Source organism: Alosa sapidissima, chromosome 11 (assembly GCF_018492685.1).
Source record: "Alosa sapidissima isolate fAloSap1 chromosome 11, fAloSap1.pri, whole genome shotgun sequence".
NCBI classification, from domain to species: Eukaryota; Metazoa; Chordata; class Actinopteri; order Clupeiformes; family Clupeidae; genus Alosa; species Alosa sapidissima.
This window is the reverse complement of record NC_055967.1, coordinates 4,374,029-4,391,114: the sequence shown is the minus strand read 5'-3', so window position 1 is coordinate 4,391,114 and position 17,086 is coordinate 4,374,029. Positions and strand designations below refer to the sequence as shown.

Here is a 17,086-nt window from a genome sequence, read left to right as displayed (position 1 = left end):
AAGGTATTTAGGTTAGCAAGTGACCACATTGTATTTGCTCAGTATGCAAGAGCCATAATATATACTGTGAGAACTAAACCTGGGAAGCTGCTTTTGACTGCTGTGCCGCTCAGCTCATCAAAGGTCCTTCAACTGCCAGTTTCAAATCTCGACTTAAACCCAACTGTTCTCAGATCCTTTTTGTTAACTGTTTGGATGCACTTCTTGATTTAAAATAATGCCACTTTTTGCAAGAGCAGGATGCAGTAAGAAACAATGAAATGTTTTTTTTCCTCCTTATCACAACCTCAGGTGAACCCCTCTGACCAAATATCCTATCACCATTTCCAAAATCTGGTCCTTGCGAGCCCCTTACAGTAGGTGTTATCATGACGGACACCTCTGTTCCAAGTTTTGCCAGGTGAAACAGCTACGGTGGCTTTTCACAGAGGAAGCTGACGCGGTCGTCTTCACAGAAGCCTGTGTGCGGGGGTGTCTCTTGAATCACTGGCTCTTACGTGTAAGCTAAAGGTGAGGCCTATACTGTGTCACTTCCTGTGTCAGGCCCTCTTGCAAACTGTGGTTTCCCTCTGAGCGCCCGTTCACTGCATGTGGTGCAGGATGTGTGTGTGAGTGTGTTTCTCTCCCTAACGTTCTACAACTTGTACGACCTGTGCTGGCCGCCCCTCTTGTTCGGGCCGGCTGAGGACCGCAGCTGAAATCATGGCGCTTCATTCTACTGTGCCTTACTCTGTTCAAGGTATGCTTCTTCCACCTGCCGACTCTCTCCTGTAACCACTGAACTGCTTGTGTTGTTTGCCTGTAGTCTCTGTTCTGCCCTGTCTCTAGTGGCCCTTGGTTGTACCATACACGCCCTAGTCTTAGTGCTCATGCATGGCACAGTATGGTTTTCATTGACGCTTTACTGATGTGATATCACTGACGTGAGATATCACTGACGTGAGATATCACTGATGTGAGATATCACTGACGTGAGATACGTCTCTCTGATAGTAGATGGAAGCAACATTCATTCTTTTGCCATGTAGATTAGAATGTCATCCATTCATGTCATCCAACATTCATATCTGTTTGAGCCGTGGGTGTGCGTGTGTGTGAGTGCATTCATATCTGTTTGAGTGTGAAGCCGTGTGTGTGTGTGTGTGCATTCATATCTGTTTGAGTGTGAAGCCGTGTGTGTGTGTGTGTGCATTCATATCTGTTTGAGTGTGAAGCTGTGTGTGTGTGTGTGTGTGTGCGTGTGTGCATTCATATCTGTTTGAGTGTGAAGCCGTGTGTGTGTGTGTGTGTGTGTGTGTGTGTGTGTGTGCATTCATATCTGTTTGAGTGTGAAGCCGTGTGTGTGGTGTGTGTGCATTCATATCTGTTTGAGTGTGAAGCCGTGTGTGTGTCTGCGTGTGTATTCGCATTCATATCTGTTTGAGTGTGAAACCTTGTGTGTGTGTGTATTCATATCTGCTTGTCCCCTTTGTCTCTGTCTGTCTCTCAGATGCCATCACTCAGCTGTTGAGACCGCAGAGGGTGGAGTTTATGCGGCAGGTCATGCTGGTTCAGTCCAAAAGCCGAACTGAGAACCGCATTCTGGTGAGCACCCCCCTCCCCACCCACCCACCCAACTCTTAGACATCACATATGAGCCGCTCGCCAAGCCCCAGAATAAATAGTCAGTGTGTGTGTGTGTGTATCAGTGTCCCTTAGCTTTTTTCCCATCACCACTTATTTTCATGGAGACTGGAGGTCAGAAGTCATGAGTTAGGGTGATGGATTATGAAGAGGTCAAATCTGCAAGGATACGTAGGGTGTGATTTCACTTTCAGTTTAAGTAAAGGGAGGTCTGAAACACCATATCATGTAATAACTGTAAAATGTCAATCACTTTATTGTAATACACACATTTTGTAATAATCTGCCACATTTGTAAAGAGCCTGAATGCTTTTTCTCTTTATTTTGTAATAAAACCCATAATATGTAATAAAATATCCCAAATTTTGTAATGAATTATCATTAATTGCGGTGATTATTACTAAATGCGGGTGATGCGGGGGACATTATTAATCAATCAAATTTGATCCTATTATTCCTAAAAATTTTATTGTTACTGTTTTATACATTTTATCATAAATCATGATAACTGAAAATTCTTTTTTAGTTCATTTTATTTGTCAAAAATACATGAAATGGGGGAGCTCTAGCACAATATTCCCAACCACAGGAACCCAGGTTCGGTTCCAACCCTATTTCCAACCCTATCCCACTCCAGGCCTTCTCCATCATTCGTTTCCTGTCAATCTCTCCTGTCCACATAGAAGAGACTGCCGGACTTTGAAACAACTCACCTAAGACTTCAGTTGATGATGCATCCTAGGATGTGCTGGGAAACATCTTTGATGGCTTGATGCCCTGAGAACCTGATGGCTTTCCTCTTTGCAGTCCCTGTGATGCCAAACAGCATGTAAACCTTATACACAGGCTGGGCAGCAAAATGTTTGCCTTTCAGCTAGTCCTCCTGCACTGTTCCAAAAGCTCCTGGTGCTTGATCTGCTTCCATTTGTATGCCTTCTCCATGCGGTTCCCCCAGGGAACTGTAAGCTCTAGGACAGGGGTGTCCAAACTACGGCCCGCCACGCACTTTAATCCTGCCCGCCGAGCATTTATTAGATTATCATAGATCCAGCCCGCCACAAACTTTAATCCGGCCTGCAGTGCATTTAATTATTTAGGTTAACATAGGCCACTCGCTATTCCAACATAGACAACGTTGTGATTAACTTTAGGCTACTGCAAACTGCTTCACACTCTTCTTAGAGAGCGTTTACCATGTCAATGTCAAAACAGCTTGTTACATCAAGATACATAGTAGGCCTATCTCCATTGCAGCAGATCTAACGACGTTATGCTACTCCATTTAATTGGGAACATATTTGAGCGTGCACAAGAGGAAGAGACTGTGACAGGTTCCAGCTGGCTTGTTATTGTTGATAATTGATATCTCGTTTTTATAAGAAACTTTTAAAAGGATATCGCGATGGCAACAGTAGTTCCCACTACTGACCATTTATAAACTGTGAGCCATAGACACAGCACTAGCCATAGGCTAGTGGAGCTGGCAAAAGAGTCTTAAAGTGACAGTGCACCATTTATAAATTAATTAAACAACATCAAATGAACAGTATTTCTTAAGAAATTCATTTTCTACAACAGAATTACTTTGTCATTTACATTATACAAAACATTATATATATATATATAGCCTATATACACATTATATTTTTGTTGTGTGGCCCGCCGGCCAATTTTCAAAACCCAATGTGACCCTTGAGTCAAAAGGTTTGGATACCCCTGCTCTAGGAGTACCATGTGACATGGTCTAGGAACTTGAGCTGCCTCCTCAGATCCACTTGCAGCCCCCATTCTGACACAGAGGTGAACAGCCCGGCCACTGGAATGGGTTGCTTCTCAACCATGGCAAAAGGGGGTGTTCCTCAGGTGGTAGACATCTCTCTTCGATGGTCTTTAGCAGCAGGTTATGCTGCCAGCGGTAGCGGCTCTTCCCCAGCGCTGTTAGGCAGCTACTAGATGTGCTCAAGGAAACCTCCTCCAGGGCACAGAGGACACACTGGTGAATCACGCTTGACCCAGATCTGGAGGTTTGCTAGAACGTTGCAGACAGTTGCTTTGGACCAAGAACTTAATTCACTGGGGTTCTGCCTGCCAGATCCCCAGGAGATCCAGGAGATGATCTTCTACTATACTACTACTGATCTTCTGCACCCTCCCACCTGGTCCACCCTACCTGCTGCCGCATACCCACCTCAATCCCAGCCCACACCTCCTCCAGGACTAACTGGTGTTTCTGCCATGGGCCTGGCCATAGCAGGGTTGTGGGATGGCGTTAAACCCTACCCGGTAGGGGTGTAAATATTAACTGATACGTATCGGTATCCGTTTTTAACGTGTAAGATACGGCTACATCGATACGTGAAGCCCCGTATCGGAAAAAAACTGAAATGAACCGGTCGTTACATCGATTTACTTGTTATGAATCGGTGCACAACCTTTTCTGCTCGCTCAGACGCTCATTTACGTTCCAAGCACCGCGTTCACCCCACTTCTGGTTTTAAAACTATACGTGGCACGGAATATATTCCGATATTCAGAATATGCAGATATTCAGATAGATTGCGTCTTGTCTGTTAACTATCATTGCCGTCATCGTGAAGTGCTGTCTCGCGGTTATGGAAATACTGTTTAGGCTAAATAGCTAGAAAAATATATGTAGCAATGATATAATGTTTCTATACAAAATGTTATTTCACTCTGTTTTACGTGGTTAAGGCTACTGCACATCCAAATAACTGCCCTTGATGACCCACGGGCGTCACTCTCCATAGGATAGATAACATGGCAAAACTAATTTTTCTAAAACTGCTTTTCCATGTCTCACCTGCAATACGTAGCCTATAGGAGGCTAGAAACACAGGTAGGCCTATAGCTTAAGCATATATACTATTTTGATCCCGTGAGAGAATATGTGTGCATGCACTTAATTTATGCACTTTGTGTGCATATCTGTGCAAGTAGGCTACTAGCCTACATGGGGTGGTCGGGAGGACAGCTTCATTCGTCCCTCCATAGACATTCAGCAATGGGCTGTTTTGCGTCCATTACAAACAAGCAACGTGAAAGTCTAGGATTGGGGAGAGCGCCTAGTATGTCTCTAGTGCATAAGCATGAAGTTGAACATTTAGATGCAACAACTAAATGTTTAGAACAACACTTTAATAATAGGCCTTCAATAAATAAATAAACCGCTATGACCTTTAGGCTACTTTTGACCATCGCATTTATCGCCTGTAACTCCGTGATAAGGACCTAACAGCAAAGTATTTGGCTGAGCAACGTAGGTTAATATGTTCTATGTTTTGTCCACATGATATAGGGCTATGTCTAATCATTGTTGCACTCGAACACTGAATCATTGTTGCACTTGTTGCATTGTTTCATTCGTCCTCCCTTTCAATCGTCCCGAGCGGTCGTTCTCTCTCCAAACTAACTTTATTCTCAAAATGTTGAGTTTAATGTCGACACGTCGAGATTAAAGTCGACCTGATATTTCAACTTTATTCTCGAAATGTTGAGTTTAATGTCGACATGGCGACATTAAAGTCGATACGTCAAGATTAAAGTCGATATTACATTTCAACTTTACTCTCGAAATGTCGAGTTTAATGTTGACATGGCGACTTTAAAGTCGACATGTTGAGTTTAATCTCGTCATGGCAAAAATATTTTTTTCCTTCATGTATGGCCCTAATACTCCGTCGTAATAGTCTGTAGAGTAGCCTTACCTTTGATGAAGGGATTTCCTTAATGTTAAATAATAATTTGGCCCTTGCTGCTAAAACGATGCATAAATTATTAGCCAATGATTTTGTTCATATTCACTCAGACTTGTGGCATTTTAGGTTTCTGCATTAGGTCTACTGTTGGAACAAAATAAGCCCTGAGAGTTCATTGATTTGTAGGCCTATTTTATTCTTGTAGGGTAGGCTAGGCCTATATGAGAAAAGGCCAAGAGTGTCTTAAGCACTGTTTTATTTTATTTCGGTATTGTCTTACCTCAACAAGGCTACCATGAAAACAATCAGATATAACTATAAAATCTGTAAAGTCTATAAAAATGTATTTGTATGTTGTATTTGGCTGCTGTGTTTGACTGAAATGTAGACTATTCTTTTTTCATTTCAATACAGTATATGAAACAAACCTCAGTTTAGATCATCATATTCACACATTTTGTTGCCTAATTGACAACCATGATAACTGATAATATAAAATGAATGTGCACCTTGAGCAAATTATAAAAAATCTTTCAGAATGCTTTCCATTCTTGAACTGCATCGAATCGCATCGCATCGAATCGTACTGAATCATTTTTTATAAACATGTATCTTATCTTGTATCGAATCGTGCCCATGTATCTAGATGCGAATCGTATCGTCTTTTACATGAGAGATTCACACCCCTACTACCCGGGCATCTTCATGTCTTTCTGTTCTCTATTTACGTCACCACGATGCCTGCTGATGCCACCCATGTGTCCGTGAAGTCCCGATAGAGTAGTGCCTCTCTAGTGCCCATGTGTATAGAGTAGTGCCTCTCTAGTGCCCATGTGTATAGAGTAGTGCCTCTCTAGTGCGAGAGACCCTGAACTCCTCATCCAGGCTGCTGAAAGGGAGCTTGTTGCTTCTCCCATAGAGTGTGTGGCAGTCCCAGCCACCTGCAGAGGTAGCTGCTGACCTTCCTCTCTACGGTTGCACTGTTGACACTGCTACCCCATGTAACAGAGATCGACAGGAAGCAAATGGGAGAGAGGGACCTAGCAGCACAGCTCCCCCAAAGATTCAACCATCTCTGGCTCCCCTAGTTGATGTATTTTTGAGCAATGTAGCACACAAATATACTGAGCAGATCTTTTTAAATGGATTTTGCAGTCATTGTGATTTAATGATAAAATGCATGAAACAAACTGTTTTATAATATCTGTAACAATTTTATGAATCATCAATCATCAATTTTGTTTATAGTTATTACATAATATGGCATATTATTATATTTTTATCAAAGAAGATTAGCAAAGCCAGCATTTTGTAATAACCACTGCACCAATTTATTACAAAATACAGAACATTTTTGCATTTAGATAGCATTCATACTCTTTTTTTATATATATATATATATATTTATATATTTTATATATAATGCATAAGGTCCCTCAGCCTTCATGAGACACATGTTGAATGTCGCCTTCAGTCAGAATCCTCCTCGTTTCATTTATTTCCTTTTATTGTCTTCATTCTTATTTTACAGCACTGTGCAGCAACAGTGGTTGCCATTTCAAAAGTTATCAAAGCATTTATTATGTTTATTTTTTATTTAAACAAGCACATATTTCAATTTATGGTTATTTTACTGTTATTAAGTAACAAGAGTCAGTATGCTCACAAGATAATGCCTTCTAGAGCTCTTCAGATAATGGTCTCTAATAAAGAATGAATGTTGATGAGGAAAAAACATCCACACACTAAAACAGACCTTCTTCGAGGCTGTATTGCAACTACATGCTGTCTCTAAAGAATGAACATTATTGTATTAGCTCTGAATATCAGCAATTTGTCTTAGAACAGACTAAGATGAGATCTGATCATGAAAGAGACAATGAAATCTGTCTAGGTTAGAGTAGTGGTGAGTGTATATACTGTATATCCTGTTTGTGTGGTATTTTATATCAGAATCAGAATCAGCTTTATTGGCCAGGTTTGCGTACACAAACAAGGGATTTGACTCCGGTTAATTACATTGTGAGTTTATTTTCTTGAACCAACAGAGGAACACACAGTCCTTATGGAACCAAATCTCTGAAAGTTTAAAGGAGTCCTGAATTTTCTGTTTGAAGTGTCTGACAAATAATATTTGTCATCAAGTCTCTTACCAATTTTCTCCAGTAGATGGAGCTCTAATTACAACCTCTCTAAAACTCTTGTGCTGTGTCTGCATCACAAACAGCACATTCTGTAAGCCCTTTGAGTTCAGTGTATTCCTCCTCAGTGTGGTTCATACATTAGGCCTACTACCATAACATGTACTCCTCATCAGATTCAGAAGGCTCTCAGCAGGCAGATGGACTTTCTGAACTGCATTTCTTTTGTTTATCTAATGTGATTGGTGATTGGTCTTTACCTCACAGACTTTGGATGTGGTTGAATTTGGCTGTGATTTCTTTTCTTTTCTAACTCTTGCCTTCCTGTCTGCCTTATATAGGTGATAACTCAATGGAGAGCATATATGTTTCACAGCAAGCAACCTGTAAAGGTATGTGTTTGTGCGTGCGTGCGTGCGTGCGTGCGTATGATACCCCTATTACCCCATTAATGTGTGGATTGAAATGAGTCCATGCTGAATGACTAGTATGACGCTACAAGTAAGACATTCTCTTGGCATGAGGAAAATCTCCAGTGAAGGACCGGCACTATTTCCCTCTCTACTGACCTTGCACACAGCAAACAGCAGAGGTCAGCAGGTCTAGTCTAGTATTAACTGGATGAGAGAGAGAGAGAGAGAGAGAGAGTCATTCTGAACAAAATAGGCTTCTATACAGGATTTTTTTATTAGAATTTCCTCATACTTGCCATGTAAACTGTTAGGGAAATGGTAAATAAATACTGTATCGATCATTTAGTTAACCTTTGCTAAACTCAAAGTATGCATTCTCTCTCTCTCTCTCTCTCCCTCTCTCCCTCTGTCCCTCCCTCAGTCTCTGCCGTGCTTAATGCATATTTCATTATAAAGCAGTGGGAAGGAATCCTTTCTTGTAGATCAAAAATGGGATCCAAAAAGCAGTGTAAAAGGGTGAAGTTGAAGATAAAGTTACTCTGTAAAGTAGCTTGAGAAGTGCGACTGATTGTTAGATGAAGGATATTTAATCATTTAATCACCATGCTTTACGAAAAGAAGTGCTGAGGAGTTAGTTGCACAGCTAAGTGCTAACAGATAACAGTGTTGATTGAGTCATTGTGTGTGTGTGTCTGTGTGTGTGTGTGCGTGTGTGTGTGTGTGTGTGTGTGTGGTCAGAGGTCCTTCGGGGAAGTCTGTTTAAGTTTCATCTACCAATGGTCTGCCCTCTCTCTTTCCTTCTCCCCACTCTCTCTCCCTCTCCCTGTGCACACCTCTGCTCTCTCATTTGTTGATGATGAGCCATATGTGAGTGTGTGTGATGGTGGTAATGATAGTGAGAGCTTAGGTGTCACTGAGTCCCAACCACAGTCTGATTTCTTACTTCAGGTGGAAAGTTCCTTCAGCTACCTGGAAATCTATGCCATTGCCATCGAAAGCCCCGTAAAGGTAACATTTTTCTCACGGTTAACAAATAATCTCTTGTATTTCACTGTATTTAATAGTGCACTGCATTGTTTATTGTGTTTCATGCAATAGTGAACTGCATTGTTTAGTGTGTTTCATGCAAATATGTTTTGCAGTTGTCATGTTAAGCAGATTCAGTGGCTATCTCAGAACTGTACAGTATTTGCTAGCATTATCCAAACATTATGCTGTGGTCCACCAACCTATTTTGCATTCACATTTATGTAGTTATTGACAATGACATTCAAAGCCTCTCGGTAAGGTATGGTGTAATATTATTTCAAACAGAAAAATGTAATATCACTTTAAAGTGACTCTGCTATGTAAAGCATTTTCTGTTTGGATTTCAGACCCCTTGCATGCATTTAGTTTCAAAAGTGAGGCTAAATCAGTTTCCTCATAGATAAAGCTGTACACCTTTTTGTATCATTATTATAAGGATGTGGTCTTGGTGGTTCTTGTTCCATCACCTCAGCTTCAGGGGTAATAAAGGGCCTGTATGATGACAGACTGCAGAATTTGGTTTCTCAGTAAAAGTGATGAAAAGATAGGAGCGATTTAACACCAGCCAGATCGCTTGCGTCAAGTCTCTGTTTTTCTTATCTGTGGCCAAATATTTTAACAGTAATATGTCTGTCTAGTTCAAGGAGATGTTACTTGCCACAATGCTTTGATTCAGACAGATGTTGTATTGGACTGGCTAGTCAAGTGTAAACTGAGATCCATGAAATCTGATGTACTCTCTGGGATGTCCGCCAAACAGTTACAACTCTGTTGCTGCAACACAAACACATCACAACCCTTTTGCACTGGATGACGACCACAAACATGAGTGGGTGACATATTGGAACATATTTGCTGTAGACTTTCCTACTGTGGAGGGGCCATCTGAGGTGTTGGTGATGCGTAAAAAAAAAGACATTAGTCAACCACAGGATACTTAACACAGGATAACATGACTCCGCATTGCAGTCAAGCATTCAATAACTTATCAAGGATGATGCTATTACTAGAGATAGTATATATCCTTTAAATAAACATGCTGTCATTTTGTGGTGTTTGTGTGTTGTTCAGGATGCAGGCAGCTTTCTTTTTGTGGTAGCCTGCTATAATTTGAACTGCTATCTTTAGATAAGCAGCACAGGAAATTTGAGTCACAACCGAAATATCAAGATTGTCACTTATCATCCACATTCTGTCCATATTGTATTAAGGCTGACACAGTATTGTGACCCAACCAGAAGAAACCCTACCGCCCTAATGTGTTAGATCCTGTTACTTTTTTTCCCTCAAAGTGTGAAACATTTAGTTTCCTGACATCAGAAACGGCATATGTGATATAGGGGGATATTCCTTCTCTTTGGAGGAAGCACACATGTCTGAACGTTTCCGTAAACTCGTCACTCTTGTGCTCCTGATTGCGTCTATTATTCTGTCCCATTTGAGAAACCCTTTCTATCATCTGGAGTGCCTCAACCTCATTGTGGTATGTTTCTATTTCATTGTTGGGTTTTGTGTAAAAATTATTAATGGTTTGTGTTTATGGATCGGCTCTTGAATATTTGCTGAATTGATAAGCATTCCTCTTACCATTTCTTTAGTTCTACTCAAGGCTTTTCCCTTTCACTTTCACTACATTCTAATGGAGAATCTTTGTCCTTAACACTAAGTTAACACTTAGGATGTTTGCAAAGATTTTGGAATTGTCGTAATGTGAAAATACAAGAACACTAGACAGCAATAATATAAGATGCATCATGGGAGAACAACAGATATTGGACCCGAGCACACTCATTTTAGGCCAAATAGTTTCTACATAAAAAATTAATTAATAGTTTCCCTTGCCAATTTCGTTTTTCCTCAGGAAATACATATCATAGTAGAAAACATAAGCAGTTATGGTTTTGGTGTGGCTCAGAGTGTATTATTGACAGCCAGTAAAGATGGTTTTATCACTTCTCGCAGCACTGTTGTAAGAAAGGCTTTGTTCCTTGTCAGGTGGTACTTGAGACAGACAGGCAGAGCTACTGTCTTTCTCTCATTTCTGTGGAGGACCTAGAGGCCATGGTCAGTCATGTGACTGCCTCGCTGAAGAAGATCTTTCCCGATTCATCTCCAGGGTAAGCAAACAGCCACACTCAGCGAATGGGTGATGTTTTCACTGCATCCTTTTTGGGTCTTAACAGCTGACAGGTGAGGCAGCAAATGGAAAAAATATGACGCCGTAGTAGAAAACATTTCTAAGAGAAGATCTTTAACACTAGGAAACACACACCAAAACAGTGACATACATTGGCATTCAGTGTTGTAAAGCCTGTGTGTGTGTTTCTGCCCTGCAAAAGAAAGCAGTGTGCTAGTTCAGCTCCAAGGTCATTCATAGAAAGTCCATGTAGCGAACAAATGTGTATGGTTACAGAGATGCCTGCAATGAAATTTCAGATATATCAGTACACTTCTAGTTATGTTGTTAATGTCACCTTAGTAGGGATGCTATAGTACTTTCTATATTGTAAGGTCTGAGTTGAGGTGAAACTGAAATGACAAGCATTGCTGTCCAGTGTAATGCACCAATTCACACTCAGCAGTTTATGATAAAAAAATGGTCAAAAGTGACGTGACCCTTTAAAAAAATGTTTCTGAGTGCAGTGTACCTACTGCTGGTGTGTCTGTGTGCGTGGTTGGCCTCTCACACATCAGTTGTGTGTTGTTGCTCCACTTCCAGGAAGTTGCTGAAGAAGATCCCCCCTGACCTGAAGGACAGGCTCTTGAAGTTGACCTCCAACGTGGAGGATCACCTGAACGGGACGCAGGGGCCATGCGGTGAGCCTAGTCTTGAGGCATTATTCTTCAGGGGGGAAAATACAAAAGGCTTCTGTTTAAAGCGCTGTAAGGTGCTATCTGGGAACACAGTTTTAGTGTGTCCCTTTTGTCACGTTTTTAAAGATTTCCAGACTTCATGTACCTTGCAGCATTTTTTCTTTAGAAGAGCCTTCCTCTATAAGAAGTTACCCTGCTGTGGACTTTTCAGTATTCTGCCCTCAGCATTCGGCCTACTGTGATGCCCCTTAGTAATCTATGTGTGACCCTCTGTCCGACTTCTCTGTCCATCTCCGTGTCTGTGGTAGGTGGCTTCTCAGTGACGTACGAGGCGCTGTGCGATTTCAACGAGCTGCCCTGCCGAGAGGAAGTGCAGTGGGTGAGTGCTGCTGTTCAGTTACACTCTGGCTTCATACATCACATCGCAGTCCAATTCTAGACCAAAACCCACTCTTTAAAACCATTATACACTAACTGTAATTCATATCAGCACCCACCGCCCTTTTTTTTTAATAGGCTACTTTATTTTTATAGTTTTATCACATATACAAAAGGAGGAAAAACAAATAAATAAACAAACAAAACAAAAATACAAAAACCCATGAACAATCTGGATTGCCTTTACCTCACAATTTGTTCCTACTGTATGCATGATAGATCTGTACTTCAGACCTCATCCTGTCATTGACATGTAAACACAGTCCACTTTCCCCATTCATTTACACATTGATCCACTTGAACCCTTATCTTATGAGTCAACCATTCCATTACACTTATTTCAGTCACTATTTTCAGCCACAATGGCCTTTTTACATGTTGCTAACAGAATTTTAAACAGGTATCGATCACCGTCCTTTTTTCTTTGTTCATTAGGATGTAGACAATATCTATCATGTCCAGAACTGTCGGGAGTTCAACTTGCTGGACTTCAGTCACCTGGAAAGCAGGTGAGTTTGTTAGAATTCCTTTTTACACTTTGTTGATTTCTTTTGGGCGAATCCCAACGATCCTATTATATAGATGATTCTTCTCTTATTGAGGTACTGTGATTACTAATCATGTGAAAGTGAAAGGGTTCATATGTTTTCTAAGTCCACTTTGGAGACAAGCTTTTGCCAAGCTTTTGACATCACTTAATAATGTAACACTCTTCTTGATTACTAAGCATCAACTTACTCTGTTTCTCATCATCAGGGATCTGGCCTTGGCTGTGGCTGCCCTGTCATTCAATGAGTGGTTTACCAAGATCTCTAGCAAGGACTTCAAAGTGGTATGTCTTGAGTGAGCAATGAAAAACTGATAGTAAAACCTCACGTGTTCTCTTGAGTTAGGTGATTATACTGGAGCAGCACTATAAAACACATCGTCACCTTCCTAAAATAATGGCATGAGTAATGTTTTGACAAAAAATATTTTTTTGTCAAAATCGTCATCATCATTAAATTTTTGGTTAACTTTTTTGTGTTTTCTGAAAAACCTGAAAAAAAAATGACTTATGCCATTATTTTAGGAAAGTGACGACATACTGTATGGATGTGACAGAGGACTCCTTTAGTGCACATTCATAACAATCAAATTTGAGTGAGGAGTGGGGAGTGCTGCTTCGTGTTTCCTTCAGAGTCAGAGCCCACACTAGGGCTCAAGGGCTCAAGTGCTGGGTCCATAGCACACTGCCTGCTGCTACTGCCCTGCTGCTGGCCACCTGCGTCAGGTATTGACATCATAGCTTTAGGGCTTTCCCACAGCACCCATTAGAGATGATAGCCCCCTGCCCTATGCTGATTAGAGAGTGGGAGAGATAACCTTCAGGAAAGTACAGGTTTCTGCTTGAAGTGTGTGTGTGTGTATTTTCACAGTTATTGAACAGCAACAAATAGGTCAGTGGAAGTGTTTTGACCTAATTGCTCCATGATAAACACAACAAACACAGAGTAGAGCTTGATGATAAACACAAACAGTGCCTTTATTACCTCTACTCATGAGTCTGCTTTTCCCCTTAAAAGTACAGTAAATATTCTCCAGTCTGGCCACCACTATGATTTGCGCAACTGTTCTGCTCTGAGCATGCTCTCAAGGCAGTGCAAAAGTTGAGTGGTGCCAAAAGTGAAAAGGATTTTTCTATTACCCCCTTGTTGATGAGACTTGGCTGAAGGGCAAATGCTAGAAGCTGCGTAGTGCAAATGTGTTCCACGCGCCGTGTCATTATGCATTAAGTCCTCAAGCGACTCCACATGTAGTCTCCCCGAGAGAGTGTACGTGTAATGTGTTAATGTGTAGGGCAGATCGGACACACATGGGTCTATGGATGCATTCACATCAGAAGGAGAGGAAATTCAAATGTTGTTTATTTGGTTGTGGTTTGGCTTTGACTGAGACGAAACAGGAAAACTTCCCTGAGCAAAGCAAGCTTCACTCACAGAATGCACTGCCGTGTAACCACTTGCAGAAAGTTTAAGCCCTTCCCTGTCATTTTGTTGACTGTATTTGTGAATTATGCAATAGTAACTTGACACCCAGGAAGAATGTGTACAATCAGCAACCCTGGTACATTTTGTAAGCATATGTTCAACAATATGCACAGTGCAATAATTCATAAATCAATCATTAATGCACGTTGCAACTAAAACGCTACTAAAATGAAATATATCCCCAATGTTCACTCTCATCTCATAGCTATACTCATCATGAGCATGCAGTGTATGTTTCATGCCTTGACAGAGGAGTGCTGTGTCTCTCTCTGTCTCTTCAGCCTCCGGATGTGCAGGAGCAGATTCTCTACATGATCAACCGGTCTGAGACACTGAAAGAGCTCTGCCTGGAGAACAGTGGCCTGAAGCTGTGAGTGGGCTCCCCCAGTTTCACATTAAGCCCATCATACAAATCCTATATATGTGTATACCCTGTGCTTTCCCTTAAAATATACCGCCCACCATGCACCCTAGAATTATTGGGCTTCCTCACTACTGAAGAATTTGAGGAGGTGTAACAGTTTGGGAGGGAGAAGAAAAAGAACTCTGACTGTTTACTATTTTCATGTTGTCTCTGCTGACTGCCCTGCAGGGACTTTGCTGTGAAGATGGGCTTGGCTATGAAAGACCGCACCTGCCCTGCACTGCACATTATCAACCTGTCAGCCAATCAGATTGAGGACAAAGGTGAATGCTTCCGAAATGTATGGCTATTGTTGTCGGTGTAAAACATCCATGTACACAAAGTTTGTCATTGTCAACACCTATAACCCCAGAATTGGAGATTTCCTATTTGGATGATTGAATGAGTCACTGTAGTCTACTTAAATGGTCTGAGTGAATTGTTCATAATGTTCCCATTAGACCTCCCTGCTCCTTATTCAACACCATAATCTCAGTACTCTTTTCCTCCTTCTCTGTCTGTCCGTCTGTCTGTCACCTATGCACAGGTGTTTCTGCCCTCAGTCAGAACCTGGATAAGTTGCCCCATGGTCTAACCCAGCTGTACCTATCCAAGGTGTCTCTCTCCCCTAAAGGTGAATACCAGTGAATACCAACCATAGTGAATAATAGGTGAATAAAGGTGAATAATAGGTGAATGGGTATAAGTGAATACGAACCAAACATCTTCTCTCAATCCACATCACTATAATCAGGCCAGTGGTAAAACAAGCACACTACAAATGTTATTATTGTTCTTAAGTAGCTGTTCTTCCCTGTGGGTTGTCATATGTTTATGTTTGTATGTCTCTCTCTCAATTCAATTCAATTCAATTCAAAGGAGCTTTATTAGCATGACTTTTTGTCTCTCTCTCTCTCTCTCTCTCTCTCTCTCTCTCTCTCTCTCTCTCTCTCTCTCTCTCTCTCTCTCTCTCTCTCTCTCTCTCTCTCTCTCTCTCTCTCTCTCTCTCTCTCTCTCTCTCTGGTATTCTACAGGGCTGGGCAATCTGGCCAATGCTTTGGCCCAGAGCAGCGGCCTTTCCAACTGCCTGACGCATCTCGATTTGTCAGGAAATCCAGGTTGCATGGCAACAGAGGAGGCTGCGGTAAGAGCCACAGAGACAGACAGAGAGAGTGATAGAGACGGTGCATGTGTCTATCTCTTTATGTGTGACAGTGTAGATAATGCTTGTCTATGCCTGTATACTGTATGTCTATATCTATTTATATAATGCTTTTCTATGTGTGTTCATGTGTGTGTGTGTGTGTGTGTGTGTGTGTGTGTGTGTGTTTTCGGCTTCCCCAGATGACCTCTCTAAGTTTGTTTACCCCACTGAACGTTTTTCTCCCATGTCATTGGATCGCCCGCTAATGAAGCACTGTAGTGTTGTTTAGAGTCAGAGCTATCTTGACTGACAGTCTCTGTGTGTCACTCGATACTGCAGTGACTTAATAATGAGACAAGTGACTCCATTAGGAAGACTCTGCCATTTCACTATTGAGTTTGAGAGGCCGAGTGGCTCTTAATGTGTCTCTGTCTGTCTGCCAGACTCTCTGCAAGTTCCTATCAGGCCCCAACGTTCTGTGTCTCCTGGACCTCAGTGGGACAGACTGTCCTCTGGACACGGTGAGCGCCCAAATGTTTCTCATGCTAACATATTACAGTTACTGTGAATGTATAAGTAATGTTATTTCACAGATCCATTGTTCAGATTGTTCAGTTTTCTTTTGTTATAAGGAAATAACAATCAGATATCTTAAATCTTGTTTTGATATTGTTATTAGCTAGTATATTGCAAGGTAACTCAGTTATAATCACAAAGTCTGACTTTGCGTGTTGTGTTAGTGTTTGCATGAGGTCTGACTTGTTTGCGTGTTGTGTTAGTGTTTGCATGATGTCTTTTTTTGTGTGTTATGTAAGCTTCAATGTCTGTCTCCTCAGCTCTTCGTGTCATTGTCTGTGGGTTGCTGCTCCAGTCTGAGTCACCTCAATCTCTCCAGAAACACCTTTACCCACAGGTAAGCGCACGGCCTTGACGTTTTGTACTCCTTTGATTTTGAGTTTTATCAAGTCATTGTACTGCTACTACTGTACATTGTACATTGCTGAATTTGCTTGATCTGTGTTTTGAGATGATATCTATTATGACTGTGTGTGTGTGTGTGTGTGTGTGTGTGTGTGTGTGTGTGTGTGTGTGTGTGTGTGTGTGTGTGTGTGTGTGTGTGTGTGTGTGTGTGTGCGCGTGCCTACAGAAAAGGGCGAGAGGTGACACGCAGTGTGAAAGACTTCTTTAGCAAAGTCTCTGAGCTGCGGTATATGGGGCTGGCTGGAACCAAGCTCCCACCGGCAGCTCTCAGGTTGGTCACACACACACACACACACACACACACACACACACACACATACACACACACACTCACACACACACACCTATGCGAC

At 41.5% G+C, this 17,086-nt stretch overlaps 1 protein-coding gene across 2 annotated transcripts in view; it reads left to right on the top strand.

Moving 5' to 3' along the window:
• Positions 1-577: 577 nt before the first annotated feature.
• Positions 578-17,086, top strand: part of carmil2 (capping protein regulator and myosin 1 linker 2) — a 51,864-nt gene continuing 35,355 nt past the window's right edge. For both annotated transcript variants that reach the window (XM_042108685.1, XM_042108686.1), the window contains exons 1-16: positions 578-739; positions 1,490-1,584; positions 7,823-7,873; positions 8,843-8,902; positions 10,919-11,040; positions 11,643-11,740; positions 12,046-12,116; positions 12,611-12,684; positions 12,932-13,007; positions 14,487-14,575; positions 14,798-14,892; positions 15,156-15,242; positions 15,643-15,752; positions 16,196-16,273; positions 16,589-16,665; positions 16,900-17,004. In XM_042108685.1, coding sequence (XP_041964619.1) covers positions 703-739; positions 1,490-1,584; positions 7,823-7,873; positions 8,843-8,902; positions 10,919-11,040; positions 11,643-11,740; positions 12,046-12,116; positions 12,611-12,684; positions 12,932-13,007; positions 14,487-14,575; positions 14,798-14,892; positions 15,156-15,242; positions 15,643-15,752; positions 16,196-16,273; positions 16,589-16,665; positions 16,900-17,004 — 1,325 coding nt within the window. In that variant the 5' untranslated portion in view covers positions 578-702. The remainder of the gene's footprint in view (positions 740-1,489; positions 1,585-7,822; positions 7,874-8,842; positions 8,903-10,918; positions 11,041-11,642; positions 11,741-12,045; positions 12,117-12,610; positions 12,685-12,931; positions 13,008-14,486; positions 14,576-14,797; positions 14,893-15,155; positions 15,243-15,642; positions 15,753-16,195; positions 16,274-16,588; positions 16,666-16,899; positions 17,005-17,086) is intronic.